Below are 21,725 nucleotides of genomic sequence, written 5' to 3'. Positions count from 1 at the left end.
TACACTGTAAGAGAAAGTACTGGAATTACCAAGAAGATAATATAATTCTAAATATAATGAAAGTGTAATTAATAAGCCTTTGAATACTTAACTTACCATTCCTGCAGGTCTGAATTTATTATCTAAAAACCAAGCTTGGTTTAAATTTGGATAATAAAAATAGTTAAAATGAGTTCCTTAGCTAGTCTTAGTGTAACAGACCATGTGTTCGTTCCATTTAAGCCATCAAATGTGTACAAAAAGAAAAGCTGGTAAAAGCGTGAAGAAACAAAAAAGAAGTTGAATGCCGCATCTACCCCCCCAATCCCTTGATATTTGTTTATTCTTTGAACTTCTCCAATTAAAAGTAAATATTGTGAGTAGTTTATCTCGATTTCATTCTAGTCCCGGGCAGTTTGCATAGTTTTTCCCTCTCGTATTTTCCATCCAAGCCAACTTTGCTTGCATTTCGCACGCAATCCTAAGACTGCGGCGCTTTCGCTTTGTATCCGCCATCTTAAGGGCGAGGGAAGTGAGTATCTGTATCTGATTTCTACTCGAATCCAGCTCAACTTTTGGGGCCACACACACAGGCCAAAACTTTTCTTGGCGCGTAATTTAATGCCCTTTAAAGCGGCAGAAAAACGCTATCTAATGACAAGGAAAATGGCCAAAATAAAAGCCAACTTAAGTGCTGGCCAAGGCTATGAAATGTTGTCTTAAAAATCATATCAAAAGATTTTTAAAAGTTCAGTTAATTATGGGAAAAAAGGCAAGCAAATCTGATATATTTAAAGATAAGTTTAGAGGAGGAGCAAGCTCTGTTGACAATAAACTATAAGAAATACCCAACAAATCCTACAAGAATTTTAAAACAAATCCACAAATAAATATATTTCCTTTGGCAAGAATTTTCTCCATCGATTTTGTGGGAAATGTACACAGTTTTCAACACAAAAGCGCGTGTGTGTTGTGTGTTTGGCACACACATCTTGCTAATTAGTTTATATCTCAAGATTGCAAAGTTCTTCTTCCGCAAAAGTTTGGAGCAAAACGAAAGTGAAAGTGAAAGTTTAGTTACAATTCCCGACTCCCACACTTGGGCACTCGAAATCACGTTGCATCCAGCGAAAAACATGGAATAATTTTATTTACGATTCAACTTTGTAGTCACAAAATCATATGAGTAACTGTCTCTCGTCCCAGATGTTAGTCTTGTGTGTCTGTGTAAGGTGAAAAGCATAAAAATCGTGGTAAAACTTTATGTGCGTGTATCCCAGAGACGAGTTCCCAGTTCCCAGTCCAAGCTGCCCAAGTTAAGTTTACTTTATGGTTGAAACAAAAAGAAAAAACTGAGAGAATAAAATAATAAAAACTGAAATTAATGTAGGACGAGCGAGCGGAGCCCAAGTACATGTGAGTGTGCGAATAATTTATACAGTCCCAAAACGGAATAAAAAACGAATTATGTTGAGAATACTTTGCAAGTGTTTCATGGGGCTACCTGGGAGACTTTAGCTAGATTTATTCTCTCTCACATTTTTGCTTGTCTGTGAATTGCTAATGCACACACATATTTGAGACTTGAGCTCCTTAATTTGTTTAAGCAAAAACCAGTCGAGTGTGAGAGCCTCAAAGTATTAAATTTTGCGTTGACAAAACTATGATTTTAATGGGCTCTTTAAGGCGTAAATAATGTAATTGGTTTTGAGAAATCATTAATAGATTTATTAAACCCTAAATAATACCCATTATGTATCAAACTGTGAGGTTTCATATTAAATAAATATTGGAAAAATTCAAGTTGATGTCAACTCGATGCCAAGAGCATTTCTCTCGGCATTGCAATGTCCTTAAAGTGTTGACCAGCAATTTTGTGGCTCCGGACAGACGGACTTCCCACTTGACTGCAGCTGCGGCCTTGGGTCCTCTTCTCGCCCCCCAAAAACCCCTTGCCTACCCCCTTCCTGTCCCCTTTCATTGCCAGCGTTTTGTCTCATCGCCATTGTTCTCGGCAAGGCAACCAGAGCTCTCGTTTGGCCTTTGCCTCCTCGGCAGCAGCAGCAGCAACTCATTAAAAATTCCATTTTCATTTCGCCCATCATCCATTTTGATTTCATAGTCGAGTGGATGGCGGCGCAGCTCTGCAGCCGGAGTCCTGGTCGGGATTGGATTGGATTGTACTTGGCGGACGGGCCACTGTGTTTACTTTCTTGCACATTGATTTCGACGGCGTTCGAGCTGGAACTTTCACTTTGGCTTTCGCCCCTTTGCCTTTTAACTCTCGCAATTTGATATATTTTATTTAAATAACCAACGCAGCCGCCGCCGCTTTTCCTTTTCCCAGCTGCCGTAATTAAAAAATAAATACAAGAATTATGAAATATTTTCCACCGCGTCAGCTTAATTTTATATGTAAAAAAAAAATAACCATGAATGAATGAATTCCACCGGCAGAGTGGCTCAGTCCCAGCCAAGACAGGAAAAACTGTTGCCACAGTTAATTATTTGCCCTGCCAGTTTGGCGAACGTGACGTATACGTAATTTTTATCCCACCCCGATACACTGATGAATTGTTTGCCCAGCACTCAATCAATATACGTATGTGTACCCGGAACTTATGTGCTTGTAAATATTCGTATATATATTAATATCTGATTGTGTATTTGCGCAGTGGAAGGAAGGCTTTAATATATTTATTGATATTTTTTTTTGGGTTAACAAGGGAGTTAATACGGAGAATCAACATTACTCTGCCGTTTAATGAGAAAATTGTCTTGATGGGTTTTTAAAAACTTGAGAACAGCAGCGTGATAAGATATATATTGAACTGCAGATGAAGTTATTTAAATTCTGAATCATCTGAGTTTTTAGTGTCACTACAATTACACACAGTACAAAAATTAGACAATTTTAAAGAATTTACTTTTATTTACTTTCAAGAAGATGGACAAGATAATGATTTGCATTATAGGATCGGGCAACTGGGCCACGACTATAGCCCGCAATGTGGGAAGAAATGTTATCAACTCGCTGACCCTTGATGAAAAGGTTCCGATGTATGTTTACGAGGAAATTGTGGATGGTCGCAAGCTCACCGACATAATAAATACTACGCACATTAATGCCAAGTATATGCCAAACTTTGAACTGCCGCCAAATATTGTGGGTACCAGAAATTTCATTACAGTAAATATATATTCTTTGTAACAGGTGGCTGTCGACGATATTGTGGCCACGGCTAGGGATGCAGATATTATAATATTTGCTATTCCGCCGACCTTTGTCAGTAGCTGCTGCAAAACCCTATTGGGCAAAGTCAAGCCCACGGCTCATGCCGTCTCCCTAATCAAGGGTTTCGAGCGTGGGGATGATGGGCAATTCGTTTTGATATCCCAAATTATAATGAGGCAGTTGAAGGTAATTTAAAACAGGTTTACTGGATTTCTAATAGAAACTTTGTGTATTTTTCCTTAACTTTTTATATAATATTGTTCGTTACCTTCCCATAGATTCCCTGCTCTGTTTTGGTGGGCTGTAATCTGGCCTTTGAGATAGCCAACGATCACTTTGCCGAAGGAACTGTGGGCTGTCGCGATCAGAAGTACTACCGAGTGCTGCATGACATTTTTAGGTCCCCCACTTTTCGGGTGGTGGTCACCGAGGATGCCGATTGTGTGGAGATCTGCTCCACTTTGAGGGTGGGAACAGCACAAAATATATGAAAAATATATAATTTTATTTTTTTACAGAACATCATTGCCTTTGCTGCTGGCTGTTCGGATGGCATGGAGCTGAATGAGAACACAAAGGCTGGGATTATTAGGAGGGGATTTCTGGAAATGTTGCAATTCGTTGATGTTTTTTATCCCGGCTGCCGCATGGGCACTTTTTTCGAGTCCTGCGGCATATCCGATTTGGTTACCAGTTGTTATGGTAAGGAGTCAAAAGAACCTATATGGTATTATCAATTTTTTTATAGCCAATCGCAACCGCAAGCTGGCCGAGGCTTTTGTAAAGACCGGCAAGCCGCTGAGTGAGCTGGAGCATATCCTTATACCAGGACATGAGCCACTGGGCCCAGTGACAGCTGAACTAGTGCATTATATGCTCAAGAAAAAGGGTTTGGAGGATAAGTAAAGTTCAGAACAATTTATGAATTCTTTCTTTTTAATGCTTATTCATTTTCTTGATAGATTCCCGTTGTTTACCACTGTGTACAAGATCTGCATCGGGGATTCTCCTTTAAGCCGTTTGGTGGAAACCCTCATTAAGGCCCGCGATGACATGTAAGCTAGCTCTGGGAAATATCTTCAAGTGATCCTTGAATAATAATGACTTCATCCTGCAGCTTCCACCCGATGCACACGTTCCAGCTCTAAAGGAGCCCCTACTCTTATTGATCCCAGAATAACAATGACTTCTCCCTGGAAACACGTTCCTCTTTAAATGCATAATGAGATTTAAATAAATCCAGATTCCGAGCTAAAATCAAACCTTACAGCACAGCAATTTGTTTTCTCACTGGGACACAGGGCTTTGTCTTGGGTTAAAGGGACATATAAATATGGTATTTGCCGGGACGACGGAGTCCCACTCGATGTTCAAACAAAGCCCCTCGACATTTGTATTGTGCGTCTTTTCTTGGGTTGCAGTTCAAGTATTTCTTTGCGGAGAGTGCACTCCATTGAATGCACCAACGCTCCGCTCCACCATAAAAAAACAACGGAAATCACTTCAGCCCGGGGGGATCCGGATCTCAATCCGGATGAATATGAATGGAAAGGAAAACCAGCCGCCGGCCTGGCCCTCCTTTCCAACTCATTGTTTTTCCCCATGGCTCAGCTATGTATAAATTTATGTGGGTTTTCCTCCATGTCCGATAGTTTCTTTCAATTGTCCCAGCATTGTTGTGTTCGAGGAGGCTGTGTGTAGTGCTTTCCAATCGAAATTGAGGAAATGGGAGCAACCACTGGAGGAGCTGTCGAGCTGTCAAGCAGATCTCAGTCAGAGTTCAGTGACCGAGCATACATCGACAAGTCTAGAAATTATTCTTAAATAAATATTTTAAAACCACTATTCGAACAAAAAGTATTATCAAAGCCAAAAATGTCCAATTTCGGCCCCCCGCAAGAGCTAGAAAGAAGTAAGAGTCTGCTGTACAAGCCATTTTTAGTGGCGGTCCCTCTGGTTATATTATTTCTGGGCTGGCTGATTTTTACTATGATGAAACACGAGGATGTTGCTGTTGTCAAGGATCAAGATGAGAACAAACTTATAAGCCTATGTCGCAATATATACTATTACTTTCGTGAGGATGCGCGCCCCAAGCCGGCGGAGGAGGAAGCCAAATACAACTATATTCAACGCCTATGGAAATATTTAAACTAAACCTGTTTATAAAGGTGTTTGTTCTGTTTGTTACTACCGCCACTTCCCTTTATTTTATTTGTTCGGCGTGAAAGTCAATCAAATTGTTATTTATTAAATCGGTTATCCAATTCATTTAGTTTTCGGCTTTGCCATTTTCATTTCCTATTTTTCGCATACTTTTTTTCAGGCATAATTAAATCAAAGTGACAAAGGCAGTAATCAGAGGGGCAACATGCCATGTGGTGGCTTGATTGCATCCGGATTATGTAAACGGATTAGTGCAACTGTCGAAATTGTCCAATTTGATTACATTAGCAAATAGCATTTAATCCCTGCCGAATGACAATTATTGTGCGTGATATATCTATGTTTTAAAATCATTGAAACTGGTCTAGAAAAACAGTTTAGCGGGTAGAGAGCAACCAGCAAAAATCTACAAAACAATATATAATATGAGGGATTACCCAGCCATGAAATCAGTCTTCAGGGAATATACACAAAAAAGTTAATGCAGTTCAATGGCTTTTCAGATTTATTTAAAATTCCATTTTCCCATATGCTTTTCTTTGTTGCTTTTTGTAAAACTGTTTTCCATTTCAATGGCTTTATTAGTTCATTTTAGATTTGCCAGTTTAGGCCAGCACAAACAGCAAATATTCCAGCTTACGTGCCGGTTCCAAAAATGAAATGGAAATCCCACGAAACGAAACGATAGCCAACTGTCCTGGGGCTGCGGCTAAACAAATATGCCTCACCAAGCCCCACAACACAGGCAAACAGAAAAAGCTATGGAAATTTGCATATCAGGCGGGGCCCAGGTGTGCCCCTTGGACAGAGAGAAAAAAATAGTTAATGACAATAAATTTGAGAAATTTTGTATTGCAAATATATAAGATAAGCAAGGAATCCTTTTTTACACATTAAAAACATAATTTTTATATTAACGCAATTTTCTTTATAATTCCCAATTGGTTCTAACAGCACAAACAAGAAAAGAAGCTCTTAAAATGGTTCAATGACAAATATAAATAAAATTTCTTGTATATAAAGATTTCCATTAAGCTAAACATATTTGTTATGAAACTGTTTAAATAATGTTGCATTTATTAAAGGGAGGAGTGCATTTTGTTGTACATTTTCAGGGGAAGTAAAGAGACTGCCTTCTCCTTTGCCGATAATTACACGGTAAATTTGGCAAAATGTGACAACAAATGGCAAACAAGACGCCAACGAAGACCGAAACAAGTTGCACGTACCCAATCGGGCAATGTATCTATGCAGCTCCATGCAAAAATACACGATACTGGTTACAGGCAGGATATACAGGATCCACACACACCTTTGGAGAGCGAGAGATACAGGCACTTCAAAAAATAAATAACAATTTGGTACGTTACACACGTCTCGGCTTATGCAAACGTATATCTGCAACTTGTTCCACTCTCTTCCCTGGTTGTGCGCCTAAAAGAATGCTTCATTTCATGACCACCCACTTGGCAAATGGGAAACACGCCGAGGGAGAGAGAGCGAGCCTTAGTGGTGTTGTTTGTTGATTCGGTTATTGTTGCTGCCTGTTGTTTGCCCTCAAATTGAACAAATAGCTAAAACAATCCTCGCTAGAATAGATATCACTGGGAATGGGTGCCGGAAAAGGCGGATATAGACGAGTGTTTTGTTTAACAAAAATTGAAATAGTTTAATTTCTGGTCAAAGGGGCAGTTTTAACCCCCGGAGAAGTGTAGTTTTGGTTTTTGTACTACTGAACTTGAAAACAGTAGCTTGGAGATTCAAACCCTTTCCAGAATTTCTTTTGTTCTTCCTTTTGGTCCTGAAAAAGATACAAATTTCATGCCAAATTGCTAGGTGAAAAGCTACAGAAGCGCTCTGAATTTCTCGCTTACCACTTGCTGAATTGGGAATGCATTGTACAAATAGAATTCCACACATAAAACAAAGTTCGACTGGGTTGTCATATTTCCAACATTCCCTGATCATTCCATACTTTGCTTAGCCTGTCGCTGCATCTCCTGTTTTGGCTTTGCAGTAAAACTAAAAATCTATGGAATAGGCCCTAACATAATTTAGATTAAACACATACATTTACGAAAAATTTGCAGTAAATTCCATCAAATTTATAGTAAAATCCAGAAGCAAGCATAAGAATGGATCAGCTGTCGATCAACCAGAAGGTGTTCATCCGGCGCTCCGATGGCCGCGTCCACTTGGGGAGCATTATCAAGCTGGACGGCGGCACCAATAACATTGTGACGGTGGAGTGGCCCGAGGGGCATACGGTGCGCGGCAAAGAGCTGCCCCTGGAGCTGGTGATCCTGATGAATCCGCAGATTTACGATACGCCACGTTACGAAAGGCTGCAGGCCAATCAAACTGCGTCTATACCACCCCGTGCCCTGGTAGGTGCCAGGAACCAGGCAGGTGTTATGCCGCGCCAGGGAGCGGAGCAGTTGATGACGCCGAATCGACAGGACGAGGTGGTCCTGCAGATTAACAAGTTGCAGCAACAGCGAGAGCGAAGACGCGAACTCTACAACCGGGAGCGACTGCTGAGGGAGCAGCAGATGAACGAGGATCCGGGTAACCCGAACTGGGAGATAGCCAGGATGATACGCCTGCATCGTCAGGAGATGAGCAATGCCCAAAAAAAGACCAAGACGGCGGCTAAGGAGCCCCCGAAGGAGCACCAAATTATCGTTTGTGTGAGAAAGAGACCCCTCAACCAGAAGGAGTTGGCGGACAAGAAGGAGCTGGACGTGGTCAGCATACATTCGCGGGACCACTTGGTGGTGCACGAGCCGCGAAAGCACGTCAATCTGGTGAAATTCCTAGAGAACCATAGTTTCCGCTTCGACTACGCCTTCAACGAGAATTGCTCCAATGCCTTCGTCTACGAGTTCACCGCCCGTCCCCTGATCCGTCACATTTTCGATGGCGGAATGGCCACCTGTTTCGCCTACGGACAGACGGGAAGCGGAAAGACCCACACGATGGGCGGAAAGTTCACCGGGAGAAATCAGCAGAACTCTCTGGATGGCATCTACGCCATGGCCACCAGGGATGTATTCAGCCTGGTGGAGTCGCCTGCCTATGTCAGCCTGAATCTTCGCGTGTTCTGCAGCTTCTTCGAGATCTACGGCTCGCGGGTGTACGATCTCCTGGTGACGGGAAAACCCCAGCTGAAGGTACTGGAGGACGGCCATCAGCAGGTCCAAGTGGTGGGTCTGACCGAGAATGCCGTAAAGAACGTCGAGGATGTTCTGAACCTGCTCGACCTCGGCAACAGTGTCCGCACTTCGGGTCAGACCTCGGCCAATTCCAAGTCTTCGCGCTCCCATGCCGTCTTCCAGATTGTCCTGCGGAAATCCTCTTCAATCACTGAGCGCCCGCATGGCAAGTTCTCCCTGATCGATCTGGCCGGGAACGAACGGGGAGCGGACAATAATTCCGTCGATCGGCTGACGCGCCTCGAGGGATCGGACATCAACAAGTCGCTGCTGGTCCTCAAGGAGTGCATCCGGGCCTTGGGTCGCCAGTCGGCCCACCTGCCCTTCAGAGGCTCCAAGCTCACCCAGGTCCTGCGCGACTCGTTTATAGGCGGCAAAAAAGTCAAGACTTGCATGATAGCCATGATATCGCCGGGCCTGCATTCGGTAGAGCACACCCTAAACACCCTACGCTATGCGGATCGGGTGAAGGAACTGACTGTGGACTCGTTGATTCCGAGGCGACTGATGAACACGCCTCTAGCTAATCCTGCTGATGCCCCTCCTGCCTCCAACAGAAATTCCCTGCCAGATGTGCGCAGTCAGCGGGAGGACGAGCAAGCTTATCCCGTTACCGTTGCCTCATCCAATTCGCTATCTGGAGGGCAGGGAAGAGGACCATACCCTACAGTCAACAGAAGCCAGAGGAGGTCAAGGCATCCCAGAGCCGGAAGCCGCTCGCACTTAGCCAGAAATCTATCCGCGTTTCGAGGACGCAACTTACCCTGATTTTCCAAGGCCAGAAAACTATAATATTGAAAATTAAATGTCCACATTTATAGTATATAATCTGAAAATGAAGGGGGTTCATGGGTATAAATTAGAGATTAGAGATGAAAACTAGTATGAAATATGCCAAAATATTGATTGTTATATCGGGCTTTGGCAACAAATATCTATCTACCCTAATTTACACCCCTAAAAACTTAAATTTTCCCCAATTATTAAGCCCACGCTCTCACAATACACTTGTTTAGTGTGCTTAAATTTCAAATCGTCTGCCATTTAAGATGCAACCACAGAGTACACACTAAAGAGTGTTAACTACAGGTTAAACTAAGGACCTTTCATCAACACCCTCGAGAAGGTAACTAAAGTAAATGAAATTGCGGTGGCAGAGCGTTCAGTTTCGTTTCGTTAAAAGAAGGTTCCCACATAATAAATTTCGAAGGGAGCCTAGGCAACGCGGAGCACGGCTCTATTGTGCGAGGACTTAATTTGAATTTGGCGCCGAGAGTAATCTCTGCCCATTGAAGACGACGACTGACGTCGGCGGCGGCAGTTATTCCGGGGCGTCTTAAAGCTGTCACCACTCCAAGCGGCATCCTGCCGTGTCCTTCAGCCTGCGGCACACGTAGCTGGCTGTGGTGGGTTCATGTGTGTGACTACATTTCCTATGCCGAAACTCAAACTAAGCGCAAATATTTTCCGCATAGTTGCGCATTAAGCCGAAAACTTACTTTTTTCTTGAAGGTTTTTTTTTCTTCTGAGGAGGAGAGGGGAAATGTGGAGGGAAGTGGCTCCTTTGACAGCTGTCAATATACAATATTGGGGATTATGATGGTGCCAAGACACGTCTTACGACAAAGCTTTGTGTCAATATATTAAATTATGGCTTAGGGCGGCTTTGCCCCAGCCTTCGGCTTCGCCTTCGCGCTTAACTTTTTGGCATTTTTCGCGCAAATCCGCACATAAATGCTCCAAGGCAGAATGAATATGGATGAAGCAGCAAATTTTGTTATTCCTTAGCATTTGGCACTAATTGAAATCGGAAAATGTGCCAGGGAAAGCTGTTAAGTTGTGGCATCTGCATAATGCAAAATGCTAATTATTATTATTTACTATTATTTTTTTTTAAAGAGGATCCTGCTTGGGGCTCACGTTGCTCATACGCTCTGTTTGCCGGGAAAACTTTGCAAGAAAAGTCTTCAACATTCCCGTTGGCAAACTAATAAAGAAAATTATATTCTTCCGCTAGCTTTTAGCTTTATTCAACTTGAACAGTTTTATTTGCTTTCTTAAGCAATTAATCCATGAAACTATTCTAATTTAATTTCAACAAAAATACATAAACTCAAGTACGTTGCATAATATTTTCCCAATTGCAAATATTTCCACAGCCCGAAAAAGATTAATATTAACAGAGTAATGTTTAATTTAAACTATTTGTTACTCCACCAAAACAAGACCAACGACAGAAATAGCTTCTTAGGCCTGCCTGTCAGGCATTAAATGTTTGCAATTTAATTTCAAGTCCCTCCTATCTCTCGCATCGTTAATCAAAAGCGTCTTTAATCTTATGCCAAGTTATGTAAATAAACAATTACGAGCATTTATGTATGCACACTCGCATACACACCACACACACAACGCCCACACACACGCACAAATTTTGCGGCTTAAAGTTAATTCATTTCGCAAAGTGTTTACCTAACCTGACATTAAAACGGCTACAGCATCCATCCATCCAGGCCGCCCATCATCTATATGGCTTTCTAATATGCCATTAACATGGCTCCTCTACCTAAATAAGTAAGTAAATTCGATAAGCACACAACACACACGGCACACACACTCATCGCATCGCACACACTCACCAACCCCATAAGCTTTGAGCAAACAAAACCGGAAGGAAACCCGCGCAGATTCAGCGATGTGCAAACATTTCAATTTCGGGGAAACTGATAAGTCCTATGAATGTAAACTTAAAAACAAATTTTCTCTGGCAAAGCCAAGCCCCAGCCAGGCGAGATAGCTTAAACACATCTCCTCCTCCGCGTTGGATGGAGGAGAGCTTAAAGCATTTCGGCAGCTCCTCCAGCGAGTATCGATTACTTTGTGTCTAATGCACTTTTGCAACTCGAGGGCTGCAACTGAAGAACTCGCCGAAGAACCATCGCCATTCCTTGGAATTTTCTCTGGGAAAATGTAACTGAAACTGCGCTGGCCAGGAAAACTTTGCTCGCGGCAATCGCAGAGCAGAGTGAGCGACGCTAATGGAATGGGATCAAGTGAGGCTTCAGCTACAGCTGGGGGATGATTTTGGGAAAAGGTTGAGTTCTTATTGAACCAAATATTATATTTAGAAAATATATTTAAATTTTAAAGAAAACATTCAGCGAGTTAACTTATTGAAGTTTGATTGATAAGAAAGGTTTAAGAACTTTAGATCTATATCTTTCTCAAAAAATAATCAATAATAAATGGAGAATGGAACCAATTCTAAGCAGGACCCCCTCTTTCAAGCTCTGTTTAAAATACATTTCTAAACTCTAAAATGTGCAGACTGCAAATACAAAAACTTTGGCCCAAGCACACTCACAAACCCACAGTTCGAACCTGAGTAAAAAACCCGCTTGAATGGCAAGCTTAAACATCGCTTGTGTCCATTCCTCATTTTGCCAGAGTCATGGCAAAATGTTTACAATGATAATTGTCCTGCTCGGTCCTTGTCGTTGTCATTGTCCAGCCAATAAATTCTTGGCAGCTGCATGTTTGTTAAGCTTCAAGCTCAATCCTTTGGCCAGTCTCCCATCCTGGCACCCATATCCCCCCCGCCCATATACCGTTTGCCATGTTGTTTGTCCTGTTTTGGCCAAGGGCTATTGGTCGTCGTGCGGGCGGTGGTGGTGTTCGTGTTTTGTCCAATTCCTGTCCTGTGCTGTCCAGTCCCTTATGTCGACGCTTTGCCCTGCTCGAGGCGCATTATTTATTTCTCGAATTACAGTTGCAGTTAAAACAATTGTCCGGCAAATGAGATTTTCATCTTTCGAGTGCATTCTATTAGGGGAAAGCGATTAAATGAATTTAAAGGATTATTTTCAGTTTTTGGAGAGGCTATCAGGGATATTTTTATTATTTTTCTTCAATTTAAAGTGTTTCTCTCGTTTGCTCTTTGGTTGACTTGAATTTCCATAACTTGGCAGGGGCTTTCTTTAAGGCCTCTTACCATAATTGAAATGTCCCGGTTTAAGCCCCCAGCCAGAGCTTTGCCAGAGCTATGTATATCCAGTTATATCCCTTAATCCAGGCCAGTCCCCGCTGCCAGTTGGAGTCCAGTCGAGAGGGGCGTTCCCTCTTGTCTTAACCCAAATTGTTCGCCATTAAGCCGTCAAGTGCTAAACATGCAAGCGATTCTCAATCCCGCCTCGCCCTGTCCGTCCTTTCGCGTGCCTGGTATATGGGGGGGAAAATGTCGGAGAGAAATGGGCAAAGATAAAAAGCAACTTTGCATATTTGCCAACACTACTGTCAGATGTCGGTGGAAGTCCATTAAAAATGGTGTAAGATCAACACGGAATTGTGCTGGGGTATGGTTTAATTTCAATTTCCATAGCCAACAATATTTAGCACTTAATGGATAAGGAGGAACGCATAGGATAAGCTTTATCCTAAAGCTATTTATAGGGGAATAATAATAATCGAAAGAGGAAATGGTACCCCTAAAAGAACGGTTGCATGCAAACGGAATCGAGACTACTGCTCTCGCTCTCTCTCTCTCCCTCTACCATGAATTGCTTGCAATGTACAAGCAAAAGCGAATAAGAGATTATAGGAAAATGACCTTTCTTTTAAGTGGCTTTTCGCTTAGTTTTTGGGAACAGAATGAGCTCCTAAAGGACATCTAACTTCCGTATGCTACGTTACGCTTTCTGGTTTATTTTCTCCCATAAAGATGCAATTCTCCTCTCCATGATAGTCTCCTTCCACAAGCCACCAAGAAGTGTTAAAAAATCCATGGAAGACTGTTAAACTAGAGTTCTTTTTTCTACCAGAAGTCGCCAAAGGAACTTAACAAACATCAAGTTGGTTGCACTGGCATGTCCTTGTGTGGGTGAATGCCTTTCATGCTGGTGTGTGTTCCTGTGTGTTTGTCACGCTAACCCCAAAATTGCCGTCAACAATTTAACAAGCAGACGCTGCTGCGCTGTATGTGTGAAAAATATGTCAAACAGAAGGCGAAGGCTTCTTTTTTTTTTGCTGCATACAAAAATTGCGTTGGCCCACAAAAAGGAGAAAAAAAGTCCACATAGTCGAAGAATTACCAACATAAAAAAGTGGCTACACACAAACACACTCGGAGCAGGACAAACATTTTCCCAGCCACGTTTTGAATTATGCATGTCGGCCACACATGACTCGAATTTTCCCCCGAACCCAGACCATGGTCTAACGCGAGGAAAAATATATATACATACATACATGCTATACATATTCAGGAAAAATGAAAATGACAAAAAGAAGAAGCCAACGGCCCGAGGAGCGAGCGAGCCAGCCAAGCAGGAAGGATGTGTTTGGTTATTAAGGTTCCCCAACCTCATAATGACTGTCTGCTCGGTACTCCAGCAGTTCCAGACAGCCACATGCCACCTTCGATTGCCCCAAAATGTCCAAGGCTAAGTGGAGTATGCATCTTGCAGGGGGCTTCAAGCGTAAAGGAAGCTGATTTCAAAGTCAATTACCTCTAAAGGTTCTGGTTTTGGTAAGTAAAATTTGCTTTGAGTTGGTAAAACTTCAAAAAGAAGGAAAATCTTACATGGAAAACTTTAACTATAATTATATTCTTGATTATCTCCCATTCATAAACTTCTTCTTAACTTAAATCTCTTTAAAACAGCTTCTGTTTTAAATAGTATTTAAAGTCACCCAAGGCTTCCGTTTGCGATTGTATAAATACAAAATAAACCAAAGGAAAGCCAAAAATAAAGAACATTAATTGAAAACCAATCAATAGGCCAACTGCCACTCCCCATTATGTGACATTCAACTGATTGGGCCGAGTTGCAAATATAATTACTAGTAAAAAACCAAAAAAAAAAGAAAGAAAAGAAGAGAAAAGCCAAAAGAGAAAACAGTAATTAAATGGAAAACGCACTCAAAAAGTCAGGCCAAAGTGAAAGCAACTTGTGCAAGGCACTTGACTTTGGGCCACAATCGCGTGACTTTGAGCCCGCCTCTACGCCTCCTTCACTCACGAAATATATACACAAGCACACAGGTCCAAGTACCGCGCTCAAGTATGAATTTTATTTATACGAAATGCGTATACATGATTTCTTTTTATAATTTTAATTTGCGGCAACCTTGGCCCGCCCGTGGGGGAGGAGGCAGCGGAGGAGCGGCCTTGAGCGACTTGATTTTGAGTTTCTTGTTTGCTGTTGAATAATAAATGCCGCATATTGATTTCCAGGCCCCGGCTGGGAAAACCAAAATAAACCAGAAAATTAAACTCCGGCCGGAAGCGGCACGCTTAAGGAAGGAAGGAAGGAAGGTGGCAGGATGAGATGGCGAAACTTTATTGACTCGCATCGGTGCCACAATTTACTTCCTCCACAGCTCTCCCGCTCCTAGGGGAAAGTTCCTGCCTTAACTTTACGATCTTGGCACTTGTTCTCCCCCCTCTAACAACATAATTTGGCCAAACAGCAATCAACTCTCCCCCGACAGCATATTCATATGTCAGTTGGACCAAAAAGAAGAGAGTACAAAGCGGGCGTGGAACGTCTTTCCGTCTTTCCGTTTGTCAAAATGTAATAAAGTGCCAACACAGCAGCCGAAAATAATGTGAACACATAAAAATAAGCAAAAAGTTTTACCCTCCTTCAACACACTTCCCCGATTCCTATTGTTTTATATATTGTTTACCCCTTCTGGCGGGGAAAACTTGAACTTGGCATTGACAGGGCGTGGACAGAAGTTGTCCAGCAGGGGTAGCAGGGAATTATCAACGGTCTTATCAACGGGAAAGTAGGAAACTTTCCTCTCACCACTGAGCCTTTGTTGGACACTTCCGCTGACAGGGACTCCCTCCAGATACGATATAAGCTGTTATTATATGTTTAATTAAGCCAGAAACTTTTGTATCAGAGTAGATTCTGGGATAAAGGGGGAGATACTAAAGGATTATATGATTGCTTTTGTTTTATTTGAAGATTACATATAAATTTTTAAGACATTTCTTCAAGGTTTTCGTAGATTCCTTTCTATTTCTTGAAATAAAAACTACTTCCCCCTTGAAAACCATAACTTTAGCTTATAAAATATATCAAATTCCCACTTGCCTCTTCAATACCACCTCCATAAATATATGTTTATGTACTTTTTATAGGTTTAGACGTCAAAAAGTTAGATTTCATTCAATTGAACTTGATTGCTTTACAACTCGAGGGCGAGAAGGAAACGCCAAAAACAGTAACCGAGGCCAAAATTGTATTGATTTATTTTGTGGGGCAACTTTTTCGACTGTCTTTGGGGAAATTTCAAACGCTAAAACATCTTTCAACTTTAGTTTATTGGCGGGGATATATACAAATATTTTGCCAGTGAAAAAGTTTGCCAGTTTATTCCATTTCATTCTCTGCTCTGCTGACGATTTCATTTGCGGCCGCCGCGTTTTTCGCGGAAAACAAAAATTTTATTTGAGGAAAAACGGCGAGGAAAGAGGGTTAACTCAGAGGGTTAACAGCAACTTATGCAAATGCCTTATGCAGGCGGCTAGGGATCGGATCTTCCTCCGCCGCCGCCCTTCATCTTTTATAGTTTTCCCACTCTTTATCCGATGGCAAAGTCAAATAGAAGGGAACTTTTTTGTTAGTTCGGCTTAAGTACCGTGGAAAAGGTTGAAAGGGGTCAGTAGCACTTGACTGGGCAACTCGACTGCCTTTTGTTTCCCGGAGAAATGCCCTTTTAGTTTGCTCAAAATAACTCAAATGGCAAAAAATATATATTTCCCTCATTTGCATTTTACAGCAAGTTTTTCCGGGCGGATATGGCCGAGGGTTGGGGTGTTGAATTTTGGCCAGAAAAATTGCCAAACAGTTAACCACACATTCCTTAATCTTGCATCTGCTGCAATGAATCTTTCGGTTCGCTTTTAAGTCTCTTCCTAAGTTCTTTTCGGCCAGAGTCAGGCCAATTTGTGGCCACTAATTCGGCACTTGAATAGAGTCACTTGAGAAAGAGTGAAAGAAAGGGCCGGAGAATTGCAGAAGAAATGCAGGGTGGCGGGAGGCGGGAGGCGGGAGGCGTACTCCATGAGAAGTGTACTTTGGTAGACTTTTAACGATGTCATCGCAATAAACTTGAGGCATCTCGGGCATCCCGGCCCCAACCTTAGCCCGCACATTCCCTTTATCAATTACGCTTTCATTTTTTTAATGATTTTGACTGCAGTTTGTTTGGTTTGAGTTCGAGTTGAAGTCTCTTTGGCCCTGCCTTGATTTCCCCCTACTTTTGCGCTTTTCTTTTGCTGACAAGTGCACATTTTTCTTTGCCGACTGCCTGCCCCTGCCTGCTTACCATATTCCCTGCTTTATGGCCCAAGAAAAGCGCAAACTTTGTGCCCAAGCCCAGGAGTTCGAAAAAAGTTTTTTGAGGAAAATAAATACTTGTGCTTCTTTCCCTCTCTTAGTTTTTTTTTGCGTATTGACCAAAGTTTGAAGAATGCATTTTTTGCTGTCTCCCTTCTCCTCGCTTTGCTTTCTTTGTTAGCTTGGCAAATTAGTCAGCCGTGAATGGCCCGCGGAAAAGTTCTTTTAAATTTTCCTATTAATTAGTTGGCAAAAATATTATTAATTATCTTCGTTTTGACTGTGCACTGAGAAGTTTCCAGCTTCAAGACTTGCTGGAATTTCTATTCTTAAAGGTTTTCCCCAGCTATTTTTAACCTTAAATTCCATTTGCTTTGATGTAGCTCTTCTGCGAACCCTCGCCCTCCTCCTTTGGCTTTCCCTTTCAGTGGCCTAGTGTGTTCTAGTTTCCCTCAAAGACCTCGGGGGCCTTATCGCATTGCGATGATCGGATATGATAAATCCTACCTCAAATATGAAACGAATTCAGGGAGAAGGACTTTTCACTCGAATTCACGGGGCTTTGGGTGAGTGAGTGTGCGTGTGTTTACTCGTGTGTCTGTGCAACTTGTTGCAAATGCTTATCAATTAATAAAAATCATTGCCTACTTTTCTGCGCTTTGCTTTGCTGTGGCCTTCCTCGGGGGAATTTCTTTGCCTTGGAGTTTTGTGCGATACTCTACACTGAGAGACGGGGTATATAGGGTTTATAATGATAAGTACAACCTATGCAAGTCTAGGTCTAAGATTAATCCAGCTTATTATATTTATAAAATATATATATTAAAAGGGTAACGAAAACTATTTAGTTTCGATTTGTTCCTATCCCAAAAACTCCACAGAGTACTTCAAACTTCGTTAGGATACTCCTATGTTACCCTAACTTTTCTTCTTCCATCCGGAATTCTTATTTATGGTGAGCATTTGGCTTAATCCACCATCATTTATACCAATTTGCGGGAAAATAGTTGCCATATGTGGACAGGCAGGCAGGCCGCTGAGCGTTTGAGTCATTGGGGTGGACTTGGAGGGGGCTTGGACCACCAGAGGGGTTTCTAAACCACAGAGAGCTTAGGCACCAGTCGGCGGTCTTTGATGAGGCGTCGCCTCTCAAGTACAGTTGTCAGTGATTTATGCCAACATATTTGCAGATTCCTATCAAGATGAAAACGATGTGGAAAAAGCTATCATAATTTTCAACAACACGCGTATGAGAGAGAGATTTATAAAAAAAGCCCGCTCATATTTCATTCATTAACAGTTTCATTCGCTCCATTTACTTTCCATTAATTGGTAAAAAATATTATTATATTACATTAAAAAATGTGTAAATCAATGCTTCGATGCCCTAGTATATATACTTAAATATTGATGGGCTAAAACAAAACAATAATCGTATAAAACAGGTCATGTGTCATTAATAACTAATACAAAATTTTAATATCCCGCAGAGAAGGTCAAATTGAGTCTATATATGTACATAATATAATGACGGATAATATAAATTAATAAGGGAAATTATAGGAGCCATCGCTTGGCTCAAACCATTTTCAATGAAAGCAAAAACAAATTTTAAAACTTGTGCCATTTGAGTGGGGAAATAATTGTTTAGGATGGAGTTATTGTAAAGTAAATTAAGCTGTGATTTTTTGCACAGAAAAATCTCTTTTAAAAAATAATTTTACATCACAAAAAGTACAGGAGTAGGAGTAATACCTTACAAAATATTTAATAAATCCCTAAGCAAAACGTTTAAGGTCCACGTTCTTCGCTTTAAACTTCAGTTCAAGCCCTGAAAGGGAAATGAAGTGGCAGCAGCGAGAGTGCTGAAAGCACTTTCAGCTGCTAATTCACTCCGAGTGGCCGTAAAAAGGGGAAATTGAATAAATTAATAAGACGACGCACACACAAAAACCGGCTTCGGCCGGCCATCCGGCCAGCTGTTGCCCAGCCCTTGCAAGTGTCCTGCCAAGTCCGAGGACGTAATTAATAAAGTTATTACCAACAAGGCGCAGCCAGTACCGGGACTGGCAAACGGGCGGGCAACAGCTTACATGCGGACACCATTAACTTGTAATTATGGTCGGTTCTCGGTTGCAGAGAGCAAGTCCGGCTTTATTGCCAAACTTATTGGCAGCCGTCGTCCTGGTAGCCGGGGCTTTTTAGGCAATTGCCAACTGCATCGTACCACGAGGTTGTGATTGCAATTTGTCGGTACACTAACACTTAATGGAGATCTATGGGATGGATGGACCTGTTCCACAAATGGCTTTTCCTCAGAAAACTCTTTTTTTTTGTGTTCTTTTAACTATTTTATGGATAATTTATTTTGCCAAAACAATTGGGAAATTCTCATTTGAAAACCTTATTGGTGTTATGGTATGACTTGTTGTTGAAAATTCGTTGGTGAATCAATGATTCCTGGTTTCAGATTTTTTAAATATTTATTATTGAAATTGTTGTTTATAGATGATTTAAGTTTTATTGGTAAATAAAAGAAAACATTAAAAATCCTATTTAAATAGAAATCTTGTTGGTGAAACAAATGGAAATTCGTTGGTGTATTATTATTTGCTTGTTATGTTTATGCTAATACTTATTTATCGCATTACTAGATTAATCAAATTGTTTTAGCTATTTGTTTTATTGCTCCTTAACAAAGTAATTTGCCAAAATATGCTGATTACCTTATTATGCTCATTTACAACCTACACGAAAAATGTATGGATATATCGTTATCGAGAACAGCCCCCAAAATAGACTCTGGCAAACGATCGAATTACAACCGGCCGACACAGAAAGTCCGCGGGCATTTTCGTAACGGAGACAATATTTGAATGTTTTCCCCATTTGTACTAGCATCGATATGGGCCTACTGGTGTGTGTTTACAACCAGCTCCGACCTACGCAACGCCAGCTGCTGGCTGACAAGCTAATACAGCTTATTGAAAAATGATTGCGTACTTTTTTGGCCCAACATGCGAATGGAACAGGCGAAGAGAGAGAGAGCTATCTGCTGTAATGATTTATGCCGGCACATTCCATTTATTGCACATAATTCGTGGTAAGCCACTCGCCAGCCAGGCAGCCACCCCCCGGGGCGGCATTCATTTATCTTAGCATTTGCTGAATAATCGAATACAATTTTTTAGTGTCGCTTAAATAATATTTATTTACAGTCAGCGCGCCAAAAGTATAACTTGGCACGTAGTTCACCTGCTAATGTCGGAGGGGCCTGGCAGGCTGGGCAGGCGCGGCAGGCAACCTCCGGAGGCCAAGGCAGACTTGTCGTTAACATATTGTGGCATATTTATTTTCTTCCCTGCCGACGACGTTAACGTTGCACGTCAAATTCGCCAAGCTAGTCGGCGAACGGAAAATGAAACTAACTAAGCTGATGGTTGTATACCCTATAAGATAATTTAAGATATAATAACATATATCTTTATAAATATCTATGAAAAATATCTTAAATTTTATTTATAAAATGTTTGGGTAGTAATTTTCACGTCAGCTCGTAAGTAGGCAACATTTCATACACTGAGTTTAGAGAGACAGGAAAACTATTCATTCTAAACCTTTTATAATTTAAATACAATTTTTTTTCATATATTTTTATATTTTCATTTTTTTATATTCATTCTAGGAGCTACAAATGCCTTGTAAAAACCGAATTATCCTTCAGAAAAGTGTGCCGAAAAATACCAAAACTGGTGTGAGCTAGTGGAAGGGATAAAGAGTGGCAGAAACAGGCAAGAGAAAAGGAAAACAGTCGAAGTAAACGAATTTCTTTCGTACGTGCCTGACATTTCATTGTTTTCGTTGCGGAAGAAAGAACGCAGCTACTAGGGGGGATGAGGGGCAGGTGAGTTTTTTGGGGGAATGGCAGGACGAGGACTCACGCACCATCATCGCCAGAGCAACCTTCAAATGTCGCCTCTAAACTGAGTCGATGTCGATACAAGTTTGATTCGTTTCAGGATATACCCTACCAAGTCTTAAGAAAATAATATGTAAGAAGGGGTTTAGGTTAACTCTGAAAACCCAAGAAACAGTACAATATTTTTTCTTTGTTTTATTTTCTATTTAAAAACTAAGATGTAATTGGCTTTGTTAATAATTTTATGTATTTTTTATTTCCTCTTGTAATAAAAATTGTAGAAATTCTCCTCAACTTGAGAATATTTACCATTTAGTAAAAGGAACCTTGAGTGAGTGTGTGTGCTTTTGTGGCTGTTGGTATGCGTGTGTGTGCAGGAATTTTATTCGTCGCTATCGCAATGTGGCATGTCAATTTATTTGTCAAAGAGAAAAATAAGGCAGGTAAAAGTGTAAGCGGAGTAAAAGAGAAATAGCAATAGCTGGAGCATAAAAGCGTCAAAGATACTACACTTGGGGAGGAACAGGAAGAGGGAGATAGGGGTGGTGCCAGAGGAAGGAGGCAAAACAGAGGAAGAAAACAATGACAGCCTCAAGTTGCTTCCCATTGAGGTGTGTGTTTGTGTCCTTGTGTGGGTGTGTTTTTGCCTATCTTAGCATACAGTGAAATATACTTAAAAACAATGAAAAAATTAGCAACAAAATATAGGCTTTAGTAAAAAGAAGCTTGGGTTTCTACTCTCTCAGAGAGCAGCTATTGCTATTGATCGACAATTAAGCAACAGTTGTACATTGACCCTTATTTGATTTTTCTTTTATTGGAGTTCTTGGACAACCATTAACTTTTTGTGAAATCGGAATCTG

General features: G+C 41.3%; 2 protein-coding genes across 2 annotated transcripts; both read left to right on the top strand.

Annotated features, from left to right (window-relative positions):
* Positions 1–2,839: 2,839 nt before the first annotated feature.
* On the top strand, positions 2,840–4,488 carry Gpdh2 (Glycerol-3-phosphate dehydrogenase 2). The gene is made up of 7 exons (XM_017163331.3): positions 2,840–3,145; positions 3,194–3,400; positions 3,493–3,681; positions 3,733–3,916; positions 3,963–4,116; positions 4,177–4,269; positions 4,332–4,488. Exons 1-7 carry the CDS (start codon positions 2,927–2,929, stop codon positions 4,360–4,362), a joined length of 1,077 nt encoding a protein of 358 aa, XP_017018820.1. The 5' UTR covers positions 2,840–2,926; the 3' UTR covers positions 4,363–4,488.
* Positions 4,489–7,348: 2,860 nt separating this feature from the next.
* On the top strand, positions 7,349–9,405 carry Klp59C (Kinesin-like protein at 59C). The gene has a single exon (XM_017163302.3). It carries the CDS (start codon positions 7,516–7,518, stop codon positions 9,361–9,363), a length of 1,848 nt encoding a protein of 615 aa, XP_017018791.1. The 5' UTR covers positions 7,349–7,515; the 3' UTR covers positions 9,364–9,405.
* The last annotated feature ends 12,320 nt before the right edge of the window (positions 9,406–21,725 follow it).

The sequence above is a fragment of the Drosophila kikkawai genome, chromosome 2R (genome assembly GCF_030179895.1).
Source record: "Drosophila kikkawai strain 14028-0561.14 chromosome 2R, DkikHiC1v2, whole genome shotgun sequence".
In the NCBI taxonomy this organism is placed as follows: Eukaryota; Metazoa; Arthropoda; class Insecta; order Diptera; family Drosophilidae; genus Drosophila; species Drosophila kikkawai.
This window is presented reverse-complemented; position numbering and strand designations above follow the sequence as displayed.

What these genes read in the sequence shown, in the direction of transcription:
- Gpdh2 (XM_017163331.3), top strand. Translation starts at nt 2,927, where the DNA reads ATGGACAAGATAATGATTTGCATTATAGGATCGGGCAACTGGGCCACG. An exon ending in AGATCTGCTCCACTTTGAGG is followed by an intron (nt 3,682 to 3,732) that starts GTGGGAACAGCA and finishes ATTTTTTTACAG; the next exon opens with AACATCATTGCCTTTGCTGC. An exon ending in AAAAAGGGTTTGGAGGATAA is followed by an intron (nt 4,117 to 4,176) that starts GTAAAGTTCAGA and finishes TTTTCTTGATAG; the next exon opens with ATTCCCGTTGTTTACCACTG.
- Klp59C (XM_017163302.3), top strand. Translation starts at nt 7,516, where the DNA reads ATGGATCAGCTGTCGATCAACCAGAAGGTGTTCATCCGGCGCTCCGAT.